The sequence below is a fragment of the Xyrauchen texanus genome, chromosome 23, assembly GCF_025860055.1.
Source record: "Xyrauchen texanus isolate HMW12.3.18 chromosome 23, RBS_HiC_50CHRs, whole genome shotgun sequence".
Lineage (NCBI taxonomy): Eukaryota > Metazoa > Chordata > Actinopteri > Cypriniformes > Catostomidae > Xyrauchen > Xyrauchen texanus.
The window spans coordinates 38,288,664-38,307,199 of record NC_068298.1 but is presented as its reverse complement, the minus strand read 5'-3'; the positions used below and the strand labels follow the sequence as shown (position 1 = coordinate 38,307,199).

General features: G+C 38.4%; 1 protein-coding gene and 1 pseudogene across 1 annotated transcript in view; both read right to left on the bottom strand.

Moving 5' to 3' along the window:
* Nucleotides 1-16,857, bottom strand: part of LOC127663529 (fibroblast growth factor 18-like) — a 32,824-nt gene extending 15,967 nt beyond the window's left edge. Inside the window, exons 1-2 of the mRNA XM_052155148.1 lie at nucleotides 16,348-16,857; nucleotides 16,140-16,176 (exon numbers count right to left, since the gene is read on the bottom strand). Of these exons, the coding sequence (XP_052011108.1) occupies nucleotides 16,140-16,176; nucleotides 16,348-16,379 (69 nt within the window). The 5' untranslated portion in view covers nucleotides 16,380-16,857. The remainder of the gene's footprint in view (nucleotides 1-16,139; nucleotides 16,177-16,347) is intronic.
* Nucleotides 6,907-8,881, bottom strand: LOC127663199 (coiled-coil domain-containing protein 90B, mitochondrial-like; annotated as a pseudogene).
* Nucleotides 16,858-18,536: the final 1,679 nt, after the last annotated feature.

The window sequence follows — 18,536 nt, the reverse complement described above, 5'->3', positions numbered from 1 at the left end:
TGTTTGCAATTTATCATCTTCAATGTCTTGGCATAATATTGTCTAAATTTGAAGACAGTCACATGATTCTCCTAGGAGGGGTGTTCAAAAGTTCAGGGCCTGCAATTAAAAAAATGCAGCTAATGATTTTAATCATGAAAGTTGTCTAGCTTGATGAGAAAAATATATGTAGCAAGTTTGATGACCATAGAAGAAACTGACCCTACCTCTTTTGTCAAATGTTTGTGCTACAGAGTTTTGGCCTGGCCTAATGGCTGACAACTCTGATGTGTGTGCAAAATATCATGAAAATTAAAGCATGCCAAGTACATCAAAAACATGAATATAGATAAAATATGCACTGTCATGAAATTATTCAAAAACAATTTAAGCAATTCAGGTAAACATAAGAGTGATATTTCAAAGTCTGTTCACCGTGCCACACTTCCTTCCGCCAGTTGGTGGCACAATTAACATAACTAACAATAGCCACATCACTTTGATTAGCCCACAAGGCCAAACATTTGTCTAAATTTTGATGTAAATGCAAAAGACGCACGCAAAAGATATGAGACGCTTCCTTTTCCACATTTTTTTGTGTTATTTTATCGTATCAACAATTAATACTTTTATTCAGCAAGGATGCATTGTATTGAACAAAAGTGACAGTAAAGACATTTATAATGTTACATTTTTTATATATTGTGTATATGCTCTATATCAGATATTATATTTTATTCTGTTCCCAGGGGAGGGGTCTTTGTCTCCTCAGGTGTGAATCACAACAATATTCATGATCATTCACGCCTCCTCACATATGGCCTTTCTAACAATAAAAGTGTCTTACAAAAGTTAAATGACTATATTGTTTTGTATGAATGAGTGATGGAAAGATGATCTATGCCACAAGATCCGGTTCTCAAAGGTCTTGTGGACAAATGTTTGGTATGTGTTATATTGCCTTATTTCAGTGACACCAGAGGGTTAATAAGACTGTGAATGAATGATTGAAATACCATGACTGAATGTTGAATTTAGCCCTTAAATACAGTATTTTTACATAAAAAAAATACAATGCATTAAATTCTGTTAAATGAAGTTTTATTGAATATAGACATATGCTCTAATGCTGCTTATTCATTTTGAGAGCATTAAACATGCTTATATTATCATATACATTAATACGTAGAGCTATTTGTATTCTTAACATTAAATATAGCCACAAATGACACAGAGTGTGTGAATGAAAAAAGGACTGAGACACCGTAACTGGTAAAGTGGACCAAAAAGAGATCTGAGCCCACTTACAGGCTCTCAGACAGTGTGAATTCAAAGAGAACTGCGTCCCTTTTCACTCTGTCCACTTTTGGTCCACTAAAAGGGGTCTGAGTTTGGTTCTTTTAAAGAGGACTTAAGTGTGAAAACTGTCACTGGCCAACAGGTGGGCCATTTGAGTGCAACAGAATTTAAATTGCATCGACTTCATTAACAACAAAGCACATGAACGTGAATCACGCAATATCTGCCTTTGATCTCTTAATGATCCACTACAAGAAGTGAGAACTGTCTGACTTAACAGCTCTTATTTCACTCCTCCCCTGACTGTATCAGCCTGCTCTCTCTTTTAACAGAAGTAAAGGGGGAAAAAGAAACAAGCAAAGAAAGAGAAAAGAAAAAATATATAAATAACTATGTACAAAAGGGTATTAGAATATTCCAGAGCCGTAGATGCAGGGGTGTCTATGATGGGTAAAAGTTCAAGGCTCTACAGCAGTGCAGAATCTTTGTTGCTTACAAGCTCCAATGTATCAAGATCCTGATAGAGCTCAAACTAAAATTTCCAAAATGAGGTATCTTCTTTGACATCTATATTTATGGATATCGTATTTCCATAACATAATAAATAGGTTAAGGACATAATAGATTTACTTTTCCAAAGGTTTATCATAAAAAATAAAACATTCTTATGGCACTTTTCCACTGCACGTTACGGTTCAACTCGCCTCAACACTACTCGCTTTACTTTTCTGAGCTTACATTTCCACTGCAGTTTAGTGGCACCTCAACGTGGGTGGGATTATAGGCTGATCGTCATAGTTGCGCCACCTCTACTGCCGTGACATCATCTTAAACACTACATAAACTGACCAAAACAATAACAAAACCACTACCTGTTAGCTACTAGCTCATTGTGGTGTGGGGACGTGGTCATGTGTCGGTCTGCGGGAGAGAGAGAGAGAGAGAGCGGTAAGGCTTGTCACCTGGTTCATAATTAACCCTAACACCTGTCTCTCGTTATAGTGATGCGGAGGGAGACATAAAAGGCATGCCGAGTTTCCAAAGAGAGTATACAAAAAGAGAGTGACCCACAAGCAAAACAGCACAACAGTTTGTGTGTGAAGTGAAAAATTAAAAACCCTGACCTTGAACTTGCTTCGCTGTCCCCTGACTCCTCCATCGCCCCAAACGAAGAGCTTTTTACACTCATTGTGCTGCCTAAAGCAGTTGTTGCATGGTGACTTCACAGTTTACAGTTAAATTGGCCTGCTTGTTTTAGAAGCAAGCTTCCAGTAGCTGCTCAACTAAATAAAGTGAAGCTTTCAAGCAGAGTATAGAGTTAACGTAACCATTTACATTACATTTACATTTATGCATTTGGCAGACGCTTTTATCCAAAGCGACTTACAGTGCACTTATTACATGGACAATCCCCCGGAGCAACTTGGATTAAGTGTCTTGCTCAAGGACACAATGGTGGTGGCTGTGGGGATCGAACCAGCAGCCTTCTGATTACCAGTGATGTGCATTAGTCCACTACGCCACCACCACTCCATACGTACCAAACGTACCATCGTACCATCCATACGTACCATACGTAACCAAACGTACCATCCTCCATCGTGGCTGAGTACAGGGCACTCTCCCTCCCATTGGTCACCGGTTTAGATAGCGTCCATTTGGTCGAACCACTTCCACTTTTCCTTGATGGTTCTGTAGTCAATTTTACATTTTTTTTTTTTACGTTTTCCTACAATGTTGGTATGTCCGGAGGTAGCTGTGTGCGACCAACAGCTGAGACACTTCCTGAGAGACTTTTTCGTTTCGCTCATCGCTAACGAGTGGAACGTCTGCACCTCGTTTATTGACCATGGCGTGGTTTTGCGCACAGCCATTTCTTTTTTCACAATTTGAAAGTCACGTGAACAAATGATACTGTTATCGCTGTTGCTAACTTTAAAACTAGCGGGTTGATGTCGCGTGTCAGAAATCCAGTGACGCTGATAGTGACGATTCTCCCTGACCAATCAGTGATCTGCAGGATTTTGACGACACATTTAGTATCGGCTCGACTCGCTTGGAACCTCGATCGAGATGGTACTAAAAAAAGTATCAGGTACCAGGTACTATCCACAGTGGAAAACCACAAAAAAGCGAGCAGAGTCGTGTTTAATCGAGTTGTACCGTGCAGTGGAAAAGCCCCATAAACTTCCAAAGTAATTTCAATCAGTCAACCAGCCATCTCCTGACCCAACCTGCTCTCGTCTACTTTCAAGGCGAGGCATTTGACATCTCAAATGAGCCTAACGTGAAGGTCCACTGGTGAAAATGGTCTCAACCATTTTATCCAAAACATTGAAAATAGGGGGTAAATGGGGAAAACCTGAATGATCCTCTATTTTTATGTTATCGTGTAATTAAAAATGTCTAATTTCAATAAGTTATAGATACAAATTAATTATTATGCAATAAAAATCAGTGTCTCCCCTATTCTGTGGACTCTTCTGAGTATTTTGAGCCCACCCACACCTTAATCTGTGATTCACAGCCAGATCTCTCATTCAACACAGATCAGACACACTGTGGTTACCAAATGCGCATTGGCTATTTACCTAGATCAATCAGGCCAATAGCTCTCTAGTAATGGTTTGACTGGCAGGTCATGTAACAGGCAATGTAGTGTGAGGTATCCATAGTTACATGGACTGGCCTTTCTCAGTTTCATTTGAGGGATCCAGAGGAATTATCTTGTATAATTTATGGCAGAAAAAATATAATATGCTTGTTGAAAATTAAAATAGTTGCTGTCTCCAACTGCTAACAGCACTTACGTTGTAATAGGGCTGGGCGATATGATCAAAATTCATATCTCTGTATTTTTTGGCTGAATGGCCAAATTTTCAATAAAGTGAGCTAAATGTTCAGTTGTAAGTCACATGTGAGATGGTAAATGAAGCTTGCATCGCACTTTGTTTCGGGGCAGAAGACTTTTCGGGATGCAGCAGCACATTGTGTTATTGCAGCAAGATACCAAACACAATTTACACATTTATCAAAATAACAACATTTCTGTAGTCTTTAGTGAAATGTGTTGATTTTTGATGCCAGCTTCAATACCACATTAAATAATAGCATAACAATAATTAACTTAATTATAAAATAATTAAGTTCTCCGGTTATTATTTAATAGTAAGCAGTCAGTAATAAATTAACAAAAGAAAAGAAATGAATAGAAAAAAAATGATAGGCCAAACAAAAATACAAATTAAGAAAACAGTGCTTTTTAACAGCTTTAAACATTTTTATAAAACAGTATCAAGTATTCAATAAAACATTCAGAATGAATTTGAGACAATACTTTTATATTACAGTTATCCAGCCAATAGCAGTGAGAGGTTGTGTCCTTTTCTTGTTATTGTTGTTTGATTGATATTGAGGATACACTAGACAGCGGCATGTCTATTAGGGTACATTTAAACTTACAAGTCACACATTTAGTTAAAAATCACCTTTTCTTCTAATGTTCACGTTTAGACATCACTCTGTGTTTACATGAACACCTCACTAAGATGGGCATTTTGGCTGATTTTCTATATGTATATGACAGTTTATACGTGAGCATTCTTGGAGCACACGCATATGTAAAGCATGCCGCACACACAAGCCACCTGTCAGTCAAACAGTGCACAGATGTTTTGCTGCTCATCTGATCTTTGATAGCCTAACCATTTCCAAATAACTGAACCAGTTTTTCTTTACTAACCAGATCTTCTTTGACAGTGTAAATACACTACTCTATCTCTATTCATGTTGCAGGAGAACTTGTGAGTGAGTGGGGCGGGGCTGTGTTAGTGCACAGCAGACACAGTAAGTAAGTGTGGAGGCGGGGTTACATGGAGAGTTTGAGATTGGAGAGATGCAAACACTGGCATGGCATTACGGAATAAATGGGCTGTGTAATGCAGCATCAAACTATATCGATATAAAAGGTATTGTCTCATACTATATCTCATTTTTGCATCTACTCAACAGTAAATTAATAGGACCTAAATAAACAACAATAAATAAAAAAATAAAAAAAATTATTATTAAAAATAAATAAATAAACAAATATGGTTTTATTTTAAAACATGTTAAAATTGAATGCATAAAGAAAGGTAACATCACTCAGCTTGTTAAAAAAATTATTGTTTCATACTGGCTATTTATACACCAGTAAGCACGTAAAAAATTGCTAGGAAGTTTACACACATTAAATCTACTAATTGCTTATGAATTTATACTAATCACAAAATACATCTAGCTTTTAAACCTAAAATCACGAGATAAAAAAAAAATTAAGCTCGGCAACAAACACAAATATGAGCATGCATATATCATGAAATATTAAAGATCTATTTTGCGCGTGGGTATTCTAACATCCATAACATATATATATATATCATTAATCCAGACATAAACAACAACAATTTTACCAAACAACGACAACATGAGTGCTAAAAACACATACAATAACAGTTCATCAGTGCCATTGAGTTGTGTGTTCAAACAATCATGACGTCACCAAAATCCACTCCGGTGCACGAGTTACAACATTCAAGAGTTTTCACGCATGTTAAGTTCCCCCAAAGTACCGAAAACCTTGAAAAGAAGAAGAGTAAAAAATACTTAGAAGAACAATAGGCGCTCCGCACTTTCAGTTCTTGGGTGCTAATAATCTTTAGAAGAACAATGGGGCCTCCACACTTTCAGTAATAAATATAATATATGTTAATAATTAATATAGCTCCAAGCAGTGATGACGGGCCTAAGCATAACTGGTACATTTCCACCCAGTGGCTTTTGGAAAAAAATGCAAGGTGGACATGCATTTGGCATTTGACATTATTCTAAACAATTTTGAAGCTATTTGAGAAAATATAAGAGGACTATTTTAAAGTCTGTTGTAAGAGGCACACTTCCTGCTGCCAGGTGGTGGCGCAATGACCGTGACCCAAAATAGTCAAATCCATGTGATTAGCCCCCAAGACTAAACATATATCTTCTGTGTGCAATGTGTGATTTAGATTGACAAATCTGAGATGTGAGACACTTCCTGTTTGAACGTTTTCAACATTAACTGTATTTTAATTTTTTGGACCAGCATTAAATTAGCAGTTTGTGCTACTTTGCAATGCCATTGACTTTATTTTAATATATCACAATGATAAATACAATATCTCATGCTTTTAATTTTATGGTTCAATCATTTGTATTTTAAATGACTACAATATACAGTAGAAAATTCAGCTTCTGAATAATGTTTAATAAAACAAATGACTTAAAAGCTTATGCTGTATTGTGCTGTTCAATGTTATTTTTCCATAATATCTGTCCATGCATTCAAAAAAATGCTCACAAACTATTTTACAGGTTTTGTTTTAAAAGAGGATTTTTTGAAACTCCTATCAAGCATTTATTGTTAGGCTTTGCTGTTTCAATTTACAAGGAAATTGTGTAAAAATGTGTGAAATCACTTGAAATTTTAAGAAAGATGATTAAAAAAAACACTGTATCATGTTCCTCGCATAAATCCATGTTACAATGTATTAAATTTGCAATAACAATTTGCATAATTAAAACAAAATCGTTTCTCTGTTTTTGTGAGATTCAATTCCATAAGTGACAGAAACCCAAAGCTGCTAAGCAGGTGAAGATGGATGCTGCAAGATAACAAATAGTTTCCAGTTTTAGGGATTCCAGGAGGGTTTTCAAAGAGGCCACATGAATGCTTATTTTCTGAGGTTTCTACTGCTTCACTTTCCAGTTCTGAATTCTTTTTTTGGAACTGTGTCCTAACTTCCATCATTGTCTTCTCTTGTTCAGTAGACATGTCTGTAACTCTACTTCGCTCCAGATTAATATCTATCTTTGCATCTGCTCTGATTTTTGGACTTTCTTCCTGTAATCTGTTCTTTATTTGTTCCAGTTCTGTTTTCATTTTTAGCATTTTCTGAATGCATGTTGGCAAATTCTCTCTTCTCCAGATAACCATGTCTTTCCTGATCGAGTCTAGATGAGCCATGATTTGTTGAAGTGCTATTTCTTGATTGGCTCCTGTTACCATATCTCTGTATAGAGTGCCGAAGTTATGACGTCACTCTGTAGGACAATTCTGAAGTTAGCGGCGCATGGGTTCCCTTGATCGAAAAGCTATGCATTTTCCCCATAGACTTTTGGAAAATCGCAAAAAATAAGATCTGTGTTCAACAAAGAGTTGTGACCCTTTCACGTTTTGTCTATCAAGATAATATTTACAAGTTAATCCAAAATGTATACATTTTGAAGCCTAAATAAAGCCGTCAGATATAAAATGCTAACGGTAGGCTATAAACAGACTACAGCACACCATGGTTGCGGATCAACGTCATCATCAAGCTTCCTCAAACTTTATTTAAAAAACACGCTCGCTCATTATGATCTGCGCTGTGTATGAACACTTATACACTTTTTCATGAGAAATATTGCCCATTCGTTTTTTCCAAAAATGTTAGAAACTAATTTTGTTTATGCGTGTCACTCTGAGATTTTTTTTTAATCTTTTGTTAATGTTTTATTTATTTGTTTATTATTTTGTTAGTTTATATAAACCTTAATATTATTTTCTTTGTGATTAAGATTATTATGCCTGATCATTGTGCCCCAAATAAACTTTAAAGATTATCTTTCACTGTATTATGTTTGCATACCATTTGTATGTTTGCATACCATTTGTATGTTTGCATACCATTTGTTAATTCGCCAGAAAAAAAACCCGCGATTTTACCATCTCATAAGCACTAACGTTAGCTATGGCCGTATCAATTTCCAATCTTATGTCCTTTTTCTTAGACGATAGAAAAACCATAGATCGAGGAGAGAACCACTATAAATCTGGACATGTAGAACAGTGCAGATTAGATGCTGGTTTACTTGCCGGTATTGTAAGGGCCAGCATGAGGGACAAGGTTTATCGAGTCTCGGTAAGTTAAACTAGGGAGAGATGAAAAGTTAAACTTCTAAGAACGTGAGGCTGAAACGCGGGCTAGTGAGAGATTTCCTGTTTGTCATGATGATGTCTAAAGTCCCCGCCAAAGGATGTAGTCCCTTTTAGCAACTTGTTAGCAATCACCGTTTTTAAGACACAATAAAGTTTAAAAAAACCACAAGCAGGTTATAACTGGTGTGTTTTATTTCATAGATCAAAACGTGAAAATATTTAAGGCTTTGTTAACCACAGACCTTATTTCAGGCGATTTAGCAAAAACCCATTCAAAAAACCCATAGACTTTAGTGCGAGGGAACCGGAAGTGCTAAAATGCTAACTCACTTCCGCGTTTTGGCCTACAAAGTGACGTCATAACTTCGGCACTCTATACAATGTCCATGTTGGCTGTAGTAAGAGTCACTAATGCTGTTATGATCACTTCTGCCTGGTTCTTCTCAAAGCTGCTCTATTCCAGCTCTGTCACAAGCGCATGGGAGTCAGATGTAATTTCCTCTAGTCCAGTGGCGTTAACTCTAAATTTCTTACATCATAAGTTTTCACAGCAGTCGATGCATACAACCCTCTCCAATGACACAGTGATTGCATGTTAAGCTGATGCAATTAAAAAAAAAAAATTCTCCAGCATGACATTGTGAACAAAATATTCAGAAACTGAATGGTGGATTTTAGTTTATTTGGGTGGGCAGGGAAATGTTCTGCACCTTTAGCTTCTACACAAACTTTGAAAAATAATTTTTGCCATTAATTTAATACCTCACCATGATAACACTGTTCAATATATCAAAATCTGTTTGCAATTTTCAATGTCTTGGCATAATGTTGTCTAAATGTGGTGACAGTCTCATGAATCACCTAGAAGGACTTTTTCAGACCGTGTCTTGTTCAAATGCATCTCAGTTCTGTTCGTTGCACTGTTTGTAGCTTTTCCAATTTTTTTGGCATCGCAAAGATTCAAGGGCGAATTCACTGAACAGTTGCGGCAGTTTTGCACATGGTATTTCAGCACAAACACCTGCATCTTATTAACTAATCACCTTCTATCTATTTCAAGCACACCTAAATAGGCACAATCAACACTGAAATTGCATTGCATCTTGAGTGTTTAAACAAAGTAATTATCATTCCACTCCACACAAACACACCTCCTTTCTATGTAAATTAAATATATTGTGCTTCATTCACAAAAACTGCCTGCCGCAATTTACATTGCGCTATTACCGCCAGATGAAAGCTTTCCGTGAAATGAATTTTTAAAAGAAATGCTTGCGTACATATTATATCGATCATATCAGCAGTGATTCCTCAAATAATGTTTAGATGATGGAGAAGAGCATTATAACCTGGCATTTATCCAGATGTGCGGTGTAGTCAAGCGCACTTTGGGGATGTGTGGGGATGGGGGTGTGGTCGTGTGTCTGTCTGCGGGAGAGGGAGAGTGGTAAGGATCTTCACCTGGGCTGACATTATCATTAACACCTGTCTCTTGTTATAGTGATGGCAGAGGGAGACGTGAAAAGGCAGACAAGGGCATGAGTCGGCAGAAAAAGGAAGCTGAGAGAAAGTCGGCTGTGTTTGTCACTACGAACATTGATGTGAACTCTCATTGGACGTGTCTGTGTGTTTAGTTGGCCACAAAGACTCCTTTTTGTTTAAGTTTGCCTGACACTTAAAGAGTAATAAAAATACTCACGTTTACTTCTGCCTCCCGACTCATCCATTTGCCCTGAAATTACAAACTCTGTTACAGTGGTGCAGGAGTGAGGAGGGATGCGCTGTTGCAGAGTCTTTGCCACTGCCATCTGCCAGGGGAGCAGCCACGGCCATCTGCGTGGGCACAGCGGGGTCGCTGCCAGACACCGAGAGCCAGAGGAACCACGGCCGTCTGCCAAGAAGGGGAGGAGCAGTTCCATCTGCCAGGGGCCAGAGGACTTGCTGCCATCTGCCGGGTAGGAGCAAGATGGCGTCCCCCAGAGGACAGAGGAGCCGTTGAGGACCAGGCAACAGCGTGTCCGGGAGCCGGCGAGTAAGTCCTTCTCTCTTTGTCTCTCTCTGTGTGTCTCCGCTTGCCCTTTCCCTGGGTGGACCACCGGCTGACAGAACGGCTGGAAGGGCAGTGTCTCCCCTCCAGAGATGGGGGGGGGGGGTAGGCGCCTGACCTGAATAGGGTGGGGAGGAGTGTGACAAGGAGGAGGGCATGATTGGGCCGTGATGGAACATGGCCGGCCCTGAATCAGCGAGAGAGAAAGATTAAGGGCAGCTGGAGATGCAGGTTTGAAAGAGAGGGAGACTCATTCGGCCGCGTTGCATATGTGTCCATGTTCGTTTACGTTTGTTTTAAGTTTTAAGAGTGGTGGTGGCGGCGTAATGGCTAAAGCACAGGTCTGTTAATCAGCAAGGTTAATCAGCAAGGTCGCTGGTTCGAACCCCATGGCCATTGTGTCCTTGAGCAAGGCACTTAACTCCAGTTTGCTCCAGGGGGATTGTCCCTGTAATAATTGCACTGTAAGTCGCTTTGGATAAAAGCGTCTGCCAAATGCATAAATGTAAATGTAAGTTGAGTTTCTCATTAAAACTTTATGTTTACTGTTCGGCTGGCTCCCGCCTCCTCATTGCCCGTCCTTTACCTGTTACAGCATGTTTAAGAGATGATTCAAGTGTCTAGATCACAGTAGTCAGTGATGATCTTCAATCCTGCCAAAGTGTTTCAGGTAACGGTGGTCTCCTGCATCCTCCACCATATAGCACTCAGAATCAGCCCAAAAGTTCAGAATATCACCAAATTTCATCAGGCAGCGAATTTGTGGGTGCAATTGTAAAATTGTCTGATCTGCAAGAATCCGCCACCGGGCGCAATTCATTCTTGGTGAATTCCCCCCTCAATGTTCTACAGAAGTTCAGGTTGTAGAGAGGGCTTCATGTGGCTGCTATTCTCAGGGTTTTTTTCTGGATATAAATGTATAAGTGGGCATTTAGGGCCCCGAGCATCCATGGAGCACCGCAAAACATGGTAATTTTTTTTGTTTTCGTTTTTGTATATATACTAAAAGCTGCAAGTAAGACTCAGGCATTTGTTATGGCTCAATTAGACAGGTAAAGGGAGCCCCCTTGTGGCCTGAGAGGGAAAGGAGAATGTAATGATCTGGGTGGGGGGCATTGATGGGGGCCTCCAAGTTGGACTTTGCTTGGAGCCCCCAGTTGCTCAGAAACAGCCCTGGTTATACTGTTGCAGTTGATTCAAGATTGTTCTTTACCAAGCAAAGTTTTGGCAATTGATATACATTAAGCAAATATTTTTTTCCCCCATATGTTCTGGTGGGCTGAAGGGGCCTTGTTAAAACTGTACAGTATGGTTACTATACTGTTAAGAATGTTGCCAATGATGCTTAAATAATATACAGCCAATTGCAGCAAATGTACTTGCATTTAAAATAATTCATAAAGAGAGAGCAATTTCCAGTTTGAGCTTACAATTTTACTCTCTCAGTTGGGTCAGTTCAGGTTGCATAGTCTCTGACTTAATTTGAAGCCCTGTGCAGACGTTTTAATGTTTGCATTGCATAACCAACTACATTTACAAGCTTGTTCAAGTGTGATCAAATTATGCAGTAGAGTGATGTAACTGAAAGAGTGATGCACTTGTGATGCCAGGATAAGAGTCCTGAAGATCACGTGAGTCGACATGAAAGTGTCTAAGAAGCACCACAAAATTACATGGTTTCTTCGGCAATTGTGTTTTTCATCTCACATTTTCTTTTTCTGACACTATCAGTAAGGTTCGGTTCAACAACTCTACAGCTAATAAAATAATTAATATAAGTGCTTTTGTAAAATTATAAGCTTCACATTTCTGCCTTTAAACCCTCCAAAATGTGGCCCCATTCACTCCCATTGTCAGTGCCTCTCTGGAATCTAGATTTTGTTTTTTAAAGAAAAGGAGGGACAGTTTTGGTGGAAATGTATCTCACTTTGAGCACCACACAGTGGACATTTCACCTCAGAACTGCCACGTTACACGAGGAACAACGTAATATCAGTTTGCAAAATTCCCACCACAGTCATGCTATTTCTGTGAGATAAGGGTGACATTTACACACTGACTAGTTTTAACAGTAGCAATGTTTTGTTTTGTATTATTTTGGTAAATAGCAGCATTAAAGGTGCACTCAGTAAGTTTTTGTTTGTGTCATCTTCGACTTAAAGTGACACCTAGCGGCTTGGCTGCATCAATCAAAATCAATAGATTTCAGTTCCAGATACCATTGTAGCAATTCACTATTCACAATCAGCCATGATTAATTTAATGCAGGAGTGAAAGTATCTAATAACAAGACGGTTAATGAGTTTGATCTCAAAATGGCAGCCCCCATAAGGGGACCCTCCGCATGTAGAATAAAACAGCTTTTATAAGGTTACTGGTATGATTAGATTCCTCATCTCATGTGAGTGCTCATGATTTTATACATAAGTTTCAAAATCACAATTCATTTCTTTAGGAGTAAATCTTTTTAATGGGGAAAAAATTACTACGGCACCTTTAACAAACATATGATAATTCCGAAAAAACTAAATAACCCTGAATTATTTAAAATCTGATTTCATGGATCCATTACACAGCCATCTCCAATGTCAGAACAACTTGGTCTAATATAGAATAAAGTTCAGTTTTTAACAGTTTGCCAATTTCTGCATGTAATAACACTACTTGTATTAAAACACAAGTGCATGCACACACACAACACACACACACACACACACATATCGCCTCTCCACGGAAGAGTTTACTCTGAAATCTGCCCATCTCCAGTCAAATACAGAGGAGTGTTTTGTAGACAGTTGTGTACGGACGAGAGTGGGTTGCAGAGGGCATGCCTATGCAGGGAGCCCGCCACAGCCAAGCATTTTTTTATCACACCGCCTTACTCTCTTCAAAGCCAACCTAGGCAAACGAATATCACTGAGACTTCAAAAGACGGCATCGTTCTCGCTAAGAAGCTCAGCACTTGCATGTCAGATAGGCCGTATCTGCAGACACTCTCTGTGAAGGACGCATTTCAGGAAACAACGCTTCACTGCACTGACACTTAAACTGTGCTTATCGCACGTCTCATTCACTGCATCTCCTTAATAACAACCTTGTTTTTTTTCGGAAGGAATACTATCACACTGAAGGTTAGAATCATGCAGGGGTGAGTGGGGCTAGTTGTCACACTTTTTACAAAAGTGAAATAGGCTACATTTATATATAGGCGCATAACTCAAAGTATTGGCTGCAAAAACGCCATTGTAAAACATTATCTAATATGAGTTTTTAATTGTTTTTTTTCATTAGGTATTTGAAATCAACACACACATCAACTTCTAGAGAAACCACACTTTTATGTAATTGAAATTTTGAATCAAAACCTCATAGTTACAGATTCATAGCCCTTATGACAACTTCCCCGTGTGATAACTAGCTCTGGTCTCCCCTATATTCTGTCTATCAATAAACTGGCAACAATTAAAGATCTATACTACTCTTGTCACTGACTCAAAAAGCAAGCTGTGCCACACTGTAGCCTTGTTTGTGCCAAATACTTTGGAACAAAACTGAGCACACTGAATTATATAACCAACTTGGGTCTCGTTTTCTTCAAATCAGTGGCTTTTTGTTCCTGATTTGAGAGGTGTCTTTGTAGATCTTCCCCCTCTATTACGACATTCTGATGCAGGTTTTATAATCATGTTGCCTTGACCCATTTCCCTAAGGGGAAAAAAAATTTCTCTAGCCCATTAAGCTGTTCTCTCCTTGTGAGGTATGATCATCTGTCATTAAAGAGGGTTTGAGGAACTGCACATATCTTATTACTTATTTGTCAAGTATATTGTGTTGGTTGAATTCTGTCAGAGATTCACCTTCCTCAAAGTCTTGGAACAGCCGGAGATTTCAGCTCAGGTGAGCTAGTTGTAACTTAATAGCTTTTGAAAGGAAATTCAATTTGTACAGTCACCTGGCAGCCCTAAATAAAGAAAATCTCTCTCTCTCTCTCTCTCTCTCTCTCTCTCTCTCTCTCTCATTCTAGATGTTTTCATTTTGTTTCTTCATAGTAGATTTGAAGATTACACCCTTTGCACACTCTGTGCAATCTCTCAACCAACTTTATGAGGTGTCCACATTCTTTTTAAACAGTATTTATACACTATTCTACAACATTAACTCAAAGTATTTAAGCAAAAGCTTTTAGATCAAAAGGTTTTTAAGATTACAAGGGACACAAACCCGGTTGAAGTTTCTTCAAACATTAGATAGACAGACAGACAGACAGACAGACAGACAGACTTAAATTAATATTCCGGGTTTAAGTTATGCTCAACCAACACAATAAGTAAATAAATAAATATTTCGACTTATCCCTCCTTTTCTTAAGAACAAAAAAAAAAAAAAATCACAGTTCCATTGAGGCACATGGAAGTGAATGTGGGCCATTTTTGGAGGGTTTAAAGGCAGAAATGTGAAGCTTATAATTTAATAAAAGCACTTAAATTCATTTTTTTTTTTTGTTGTTGTCGTTGTTCAAACGTGTGTTTGTTTCAGTTGTAAAGTTGTTTACATCGGCGTTTTTGCGACCAAGGTTTACGGCGTCAAGTCGTCATGGCAATGCGGTCGTAAAAATTGGATATAACTGTATACAGAAAAGGTTAGTCGGTGATTTTATCACACTAAAATCTTGTTAACACGCTTATGGTTTAAGTCTTGTGGCGATACATTTGAAACAGTGAGAATTTTTAACGTTAACAGATTGGCCTCCATTCACTTCCATTGTAAGTGTGTCACAGTAACATAAACATTTCCTTGAATATCAGAATCAGATTTATTGCCAGGTATGCTTACATACAAAGAATTTGTCTTGGTGACAGATTTATATATATATATATATATATATATCTGTCACCAAGACAAATTCTTTGTATGTAAGCATACCTAGCAACTATATATATATATATATATATAGGGCCTATATATATATATATATATATATATATATATATATATATATATATATATATATATACCACATATATATATATATATATACTACATATATATATATATATATATATATATAGGCCATATATATATATATATATATATATATATAGGCGTAGGCCCTAGGCTATATTATTTTATGTATTTGTTTTGTGGTAATCAACATGCCACAAATGCGGTCGATTGAGTTTAACTTGTATTGAACCCGGAATATTCCCGTTACCATGCTTTAATCAGTCTAATCTATTAACATGTAATCTATTTGAGCGCGGAAGCATAGCAAAATTGATCTGGCCGTCTCTTTGATTTCAAGTTATTATGTTCTTAATTTCATGGAGAGTACAAAAATGTAATCGTGCGTGTCCTTGTGCAATTACACGCAATTAAATATATTTCCTCTACAATTCATGTGCGTGTATTTATTAAAAACACATATTTAGCGTTTCATTGATTGCGCAAAATGTTCATTTTAGCTTTCAGGGGTGTACTAGCCAATAAATGAAAGTCCTTACTATTCCGAGGGAAAGATTTACGTTTGAGACGATTACAAATAAATTAGTTTTAGATATCTTTAACGAAGATCTGAATGCAACAGGACAATCCACAATTATTTTGCAAGAGAATTTCAATTCCTCTGTCGAGACCACCAACAAGCGCAAACTCCCTTTTACTTTACAGGCCTCTAGGGTTTATATTTCTCATGCCAGTGTTTTCAAAAACCTTAAAACAACTAATTCAAACAAGCTTTGTGTTTGCGCACTGGCGGCACATCCTCATAATCCTCCCCTTAATCCAGAATAATGAAGACAGTCAAACAGCCAGACTTACCTGTAACTGGAAGTAGAGGACCAGAAAATGTAAACACCTGGAGAAAGAAAGACAGAAAGAGAGAAAGACAGAGGGAGGAAAGGAGGGGTGAATCACAAGCAATTACACCAGATAAAAATGTACCAGTAGCCTGTCTTTGAGCGACTTCTATTGGCAAGAATGTACGGACTCAAAGTGAATCAAAGTGATTATTAAAAATGTGTCTTACAAGTAGAAAAACCTCGAAGGCATAACAGACATCTTGGTCAAATACACCTGTTTCCAGCCTTTGACGCGGAGTCCCGCCAGTGTCTCACACACAAAATCCAAGAGGAGATGTGCAATCCCAGGGAAAAGAGAGATAAAGGAAGTGCAATTGTTTCGCTGGAAGCAGCATGAGGATCTTATTTGCTTTAAAAAGATCGCAATCAACAGAAATCAATGTCTCCCCGAGATGTCCCCGGTCTGCGGCCGTGCGCACGGCGCTCTCTCGCCAAAGCGCGCAAAGATTGAATTTGCAAGTAGCGGGGTGTCTCCTCTTCGGTGAACAATCCACGGCCTTTGCTACTTAGTCTTGATCCAGTATGCGATCAAACAAGATAAATTCCTTTCGTACCTGCCGATGACACCTGAATGCGCACACCTTACATAGACCACACTCTTTGCATGTCCGTTGTTCGGAGAGGGGAAAAACTTTCCCGACAACTCCAAGCTGTCAGGAAAGATGAGTTGTTGTGCAAATAAGTCTCGCTTTGACTATTTGCTTCTGTTGTCCAAGCGATGGTGGTATATAAAAGGCAGATAGACCCGAGGCGAATTCTAGAAGAACGTTTGGTGATGGTGCGGGACTGCCTGTCAGTGTTCTGTCTGTGTGCCGCGGAGGGTTGGAGCGCACTGAGGGGTTTTTGGTTGGTAGTGGGTGGAAACCTGTCAGTGTTTTTGCACCTGATAGGGTGATCTGCGAGAGACTATCTGTGCGGGGAATGCACTTTTCCTCTGTCGGACAGCTTTCCATGTGCGCCTCTCCAAGTTTATTGGGCTCTGTCTTCGTTTTAATGAGGATCTGTTAAAAAAAAAAAAAAGAATCCATAGGAACTCGTAAACAGGTGCATTTCATTTGAGCAAAACCAGATACGCACACTCGAGATAACACATTTCTCTACTGATGCGGTAAAAAGGCGTTAATTTACACTCCGTTCCCAAAACGCAACACTAACTTGCGATGAGCGGTCAAATGTTTCTATTGATTTTAAAATCCTGTTTGGGGTGCAGAGGAGGAGAAAACTAAAATTAGTGGTTCCTGACCAACTACTACACAATTTGTGTAGCCTATTTGAATAAATAAATGCATGCTTTGATTATTTATCTTCTGATTACCTTAGTTCAACTCGTTTGTTCACCCCCCATTGCCGAAAGCATTTTATTGGTGGAGTGTGTTGATTCGTCTCAGACAGTATTGAGATGCAAGTGGTTGTTGAACTCGAATTTTCAATATTGTGCTATAAGTGATCTATTGAAATGCACCAGAGGTGCGAATGTGTTTGCAAGGTCTTCTGAACATGCCCCCCGTCGGCCGCAAGTTTATACCCGTTAATAGCCCCTTTTCAACTGCGATTGAGGAAAGAAAGAACATTTCACATTTACATTACCACGTTTACATGTTTTACCTGTCCTATAGGCCTATTATATTGTTGGCAATTGGTCATTTGGAGCTCGTTTTAATTCGCAATGTTAAAAATTAATAAATGTTGCGCATGTGGTGTAAAATAATGAGATTGCTTCACATGGCCTAATTTGAATTTTCTGCATGTTCTAATTAATCCGAACAAGATCCAGGATCAGATTGGAGTCCAATATGCGTATTTTGAATCTGACGAATTAAGCTTGAAGTCTGGTTTAGAACAGCGCGCGCCAAGAGTGTTTAGGCACACGCACTCACTTCATCAACACTATTTACACCCTGACAGTATTGTCCTTTATTTAATTTGTTCTTTGCATGCATTTTTTGCATGCACTTCTTTACAGCGCCTTCGAATAATTAAAACAACAACAACAACAACAACAACGTCAAAACAGTAAGCTAAAAATCTAGATGCTTGATGTAGCCTACAGTGAAGCAAATTCTCTTTGAAGTGGATCACCTGGACTGTGCGGTAAGCTCACAATTATCCTTTTGGGAACAACCAAAACAAAAGCGGTTTTAAATGAAGAAGTGAACAAAAGGTTTCGTCCGTCATCGGCCAAATGAGATCAAGGGAGGTTTTGGCAATATGACAACCTACACAACATCTCCTGCAACAAGGCTGAGACTGAGACACATAGTTCTAACCAAGAGGAAGTTCTAATCTGGCATTCCATGAATTTCGGAAGTAACTACATCTATCTGAATATTCAATTGTTTTTTTTTTTTTTTGTGTG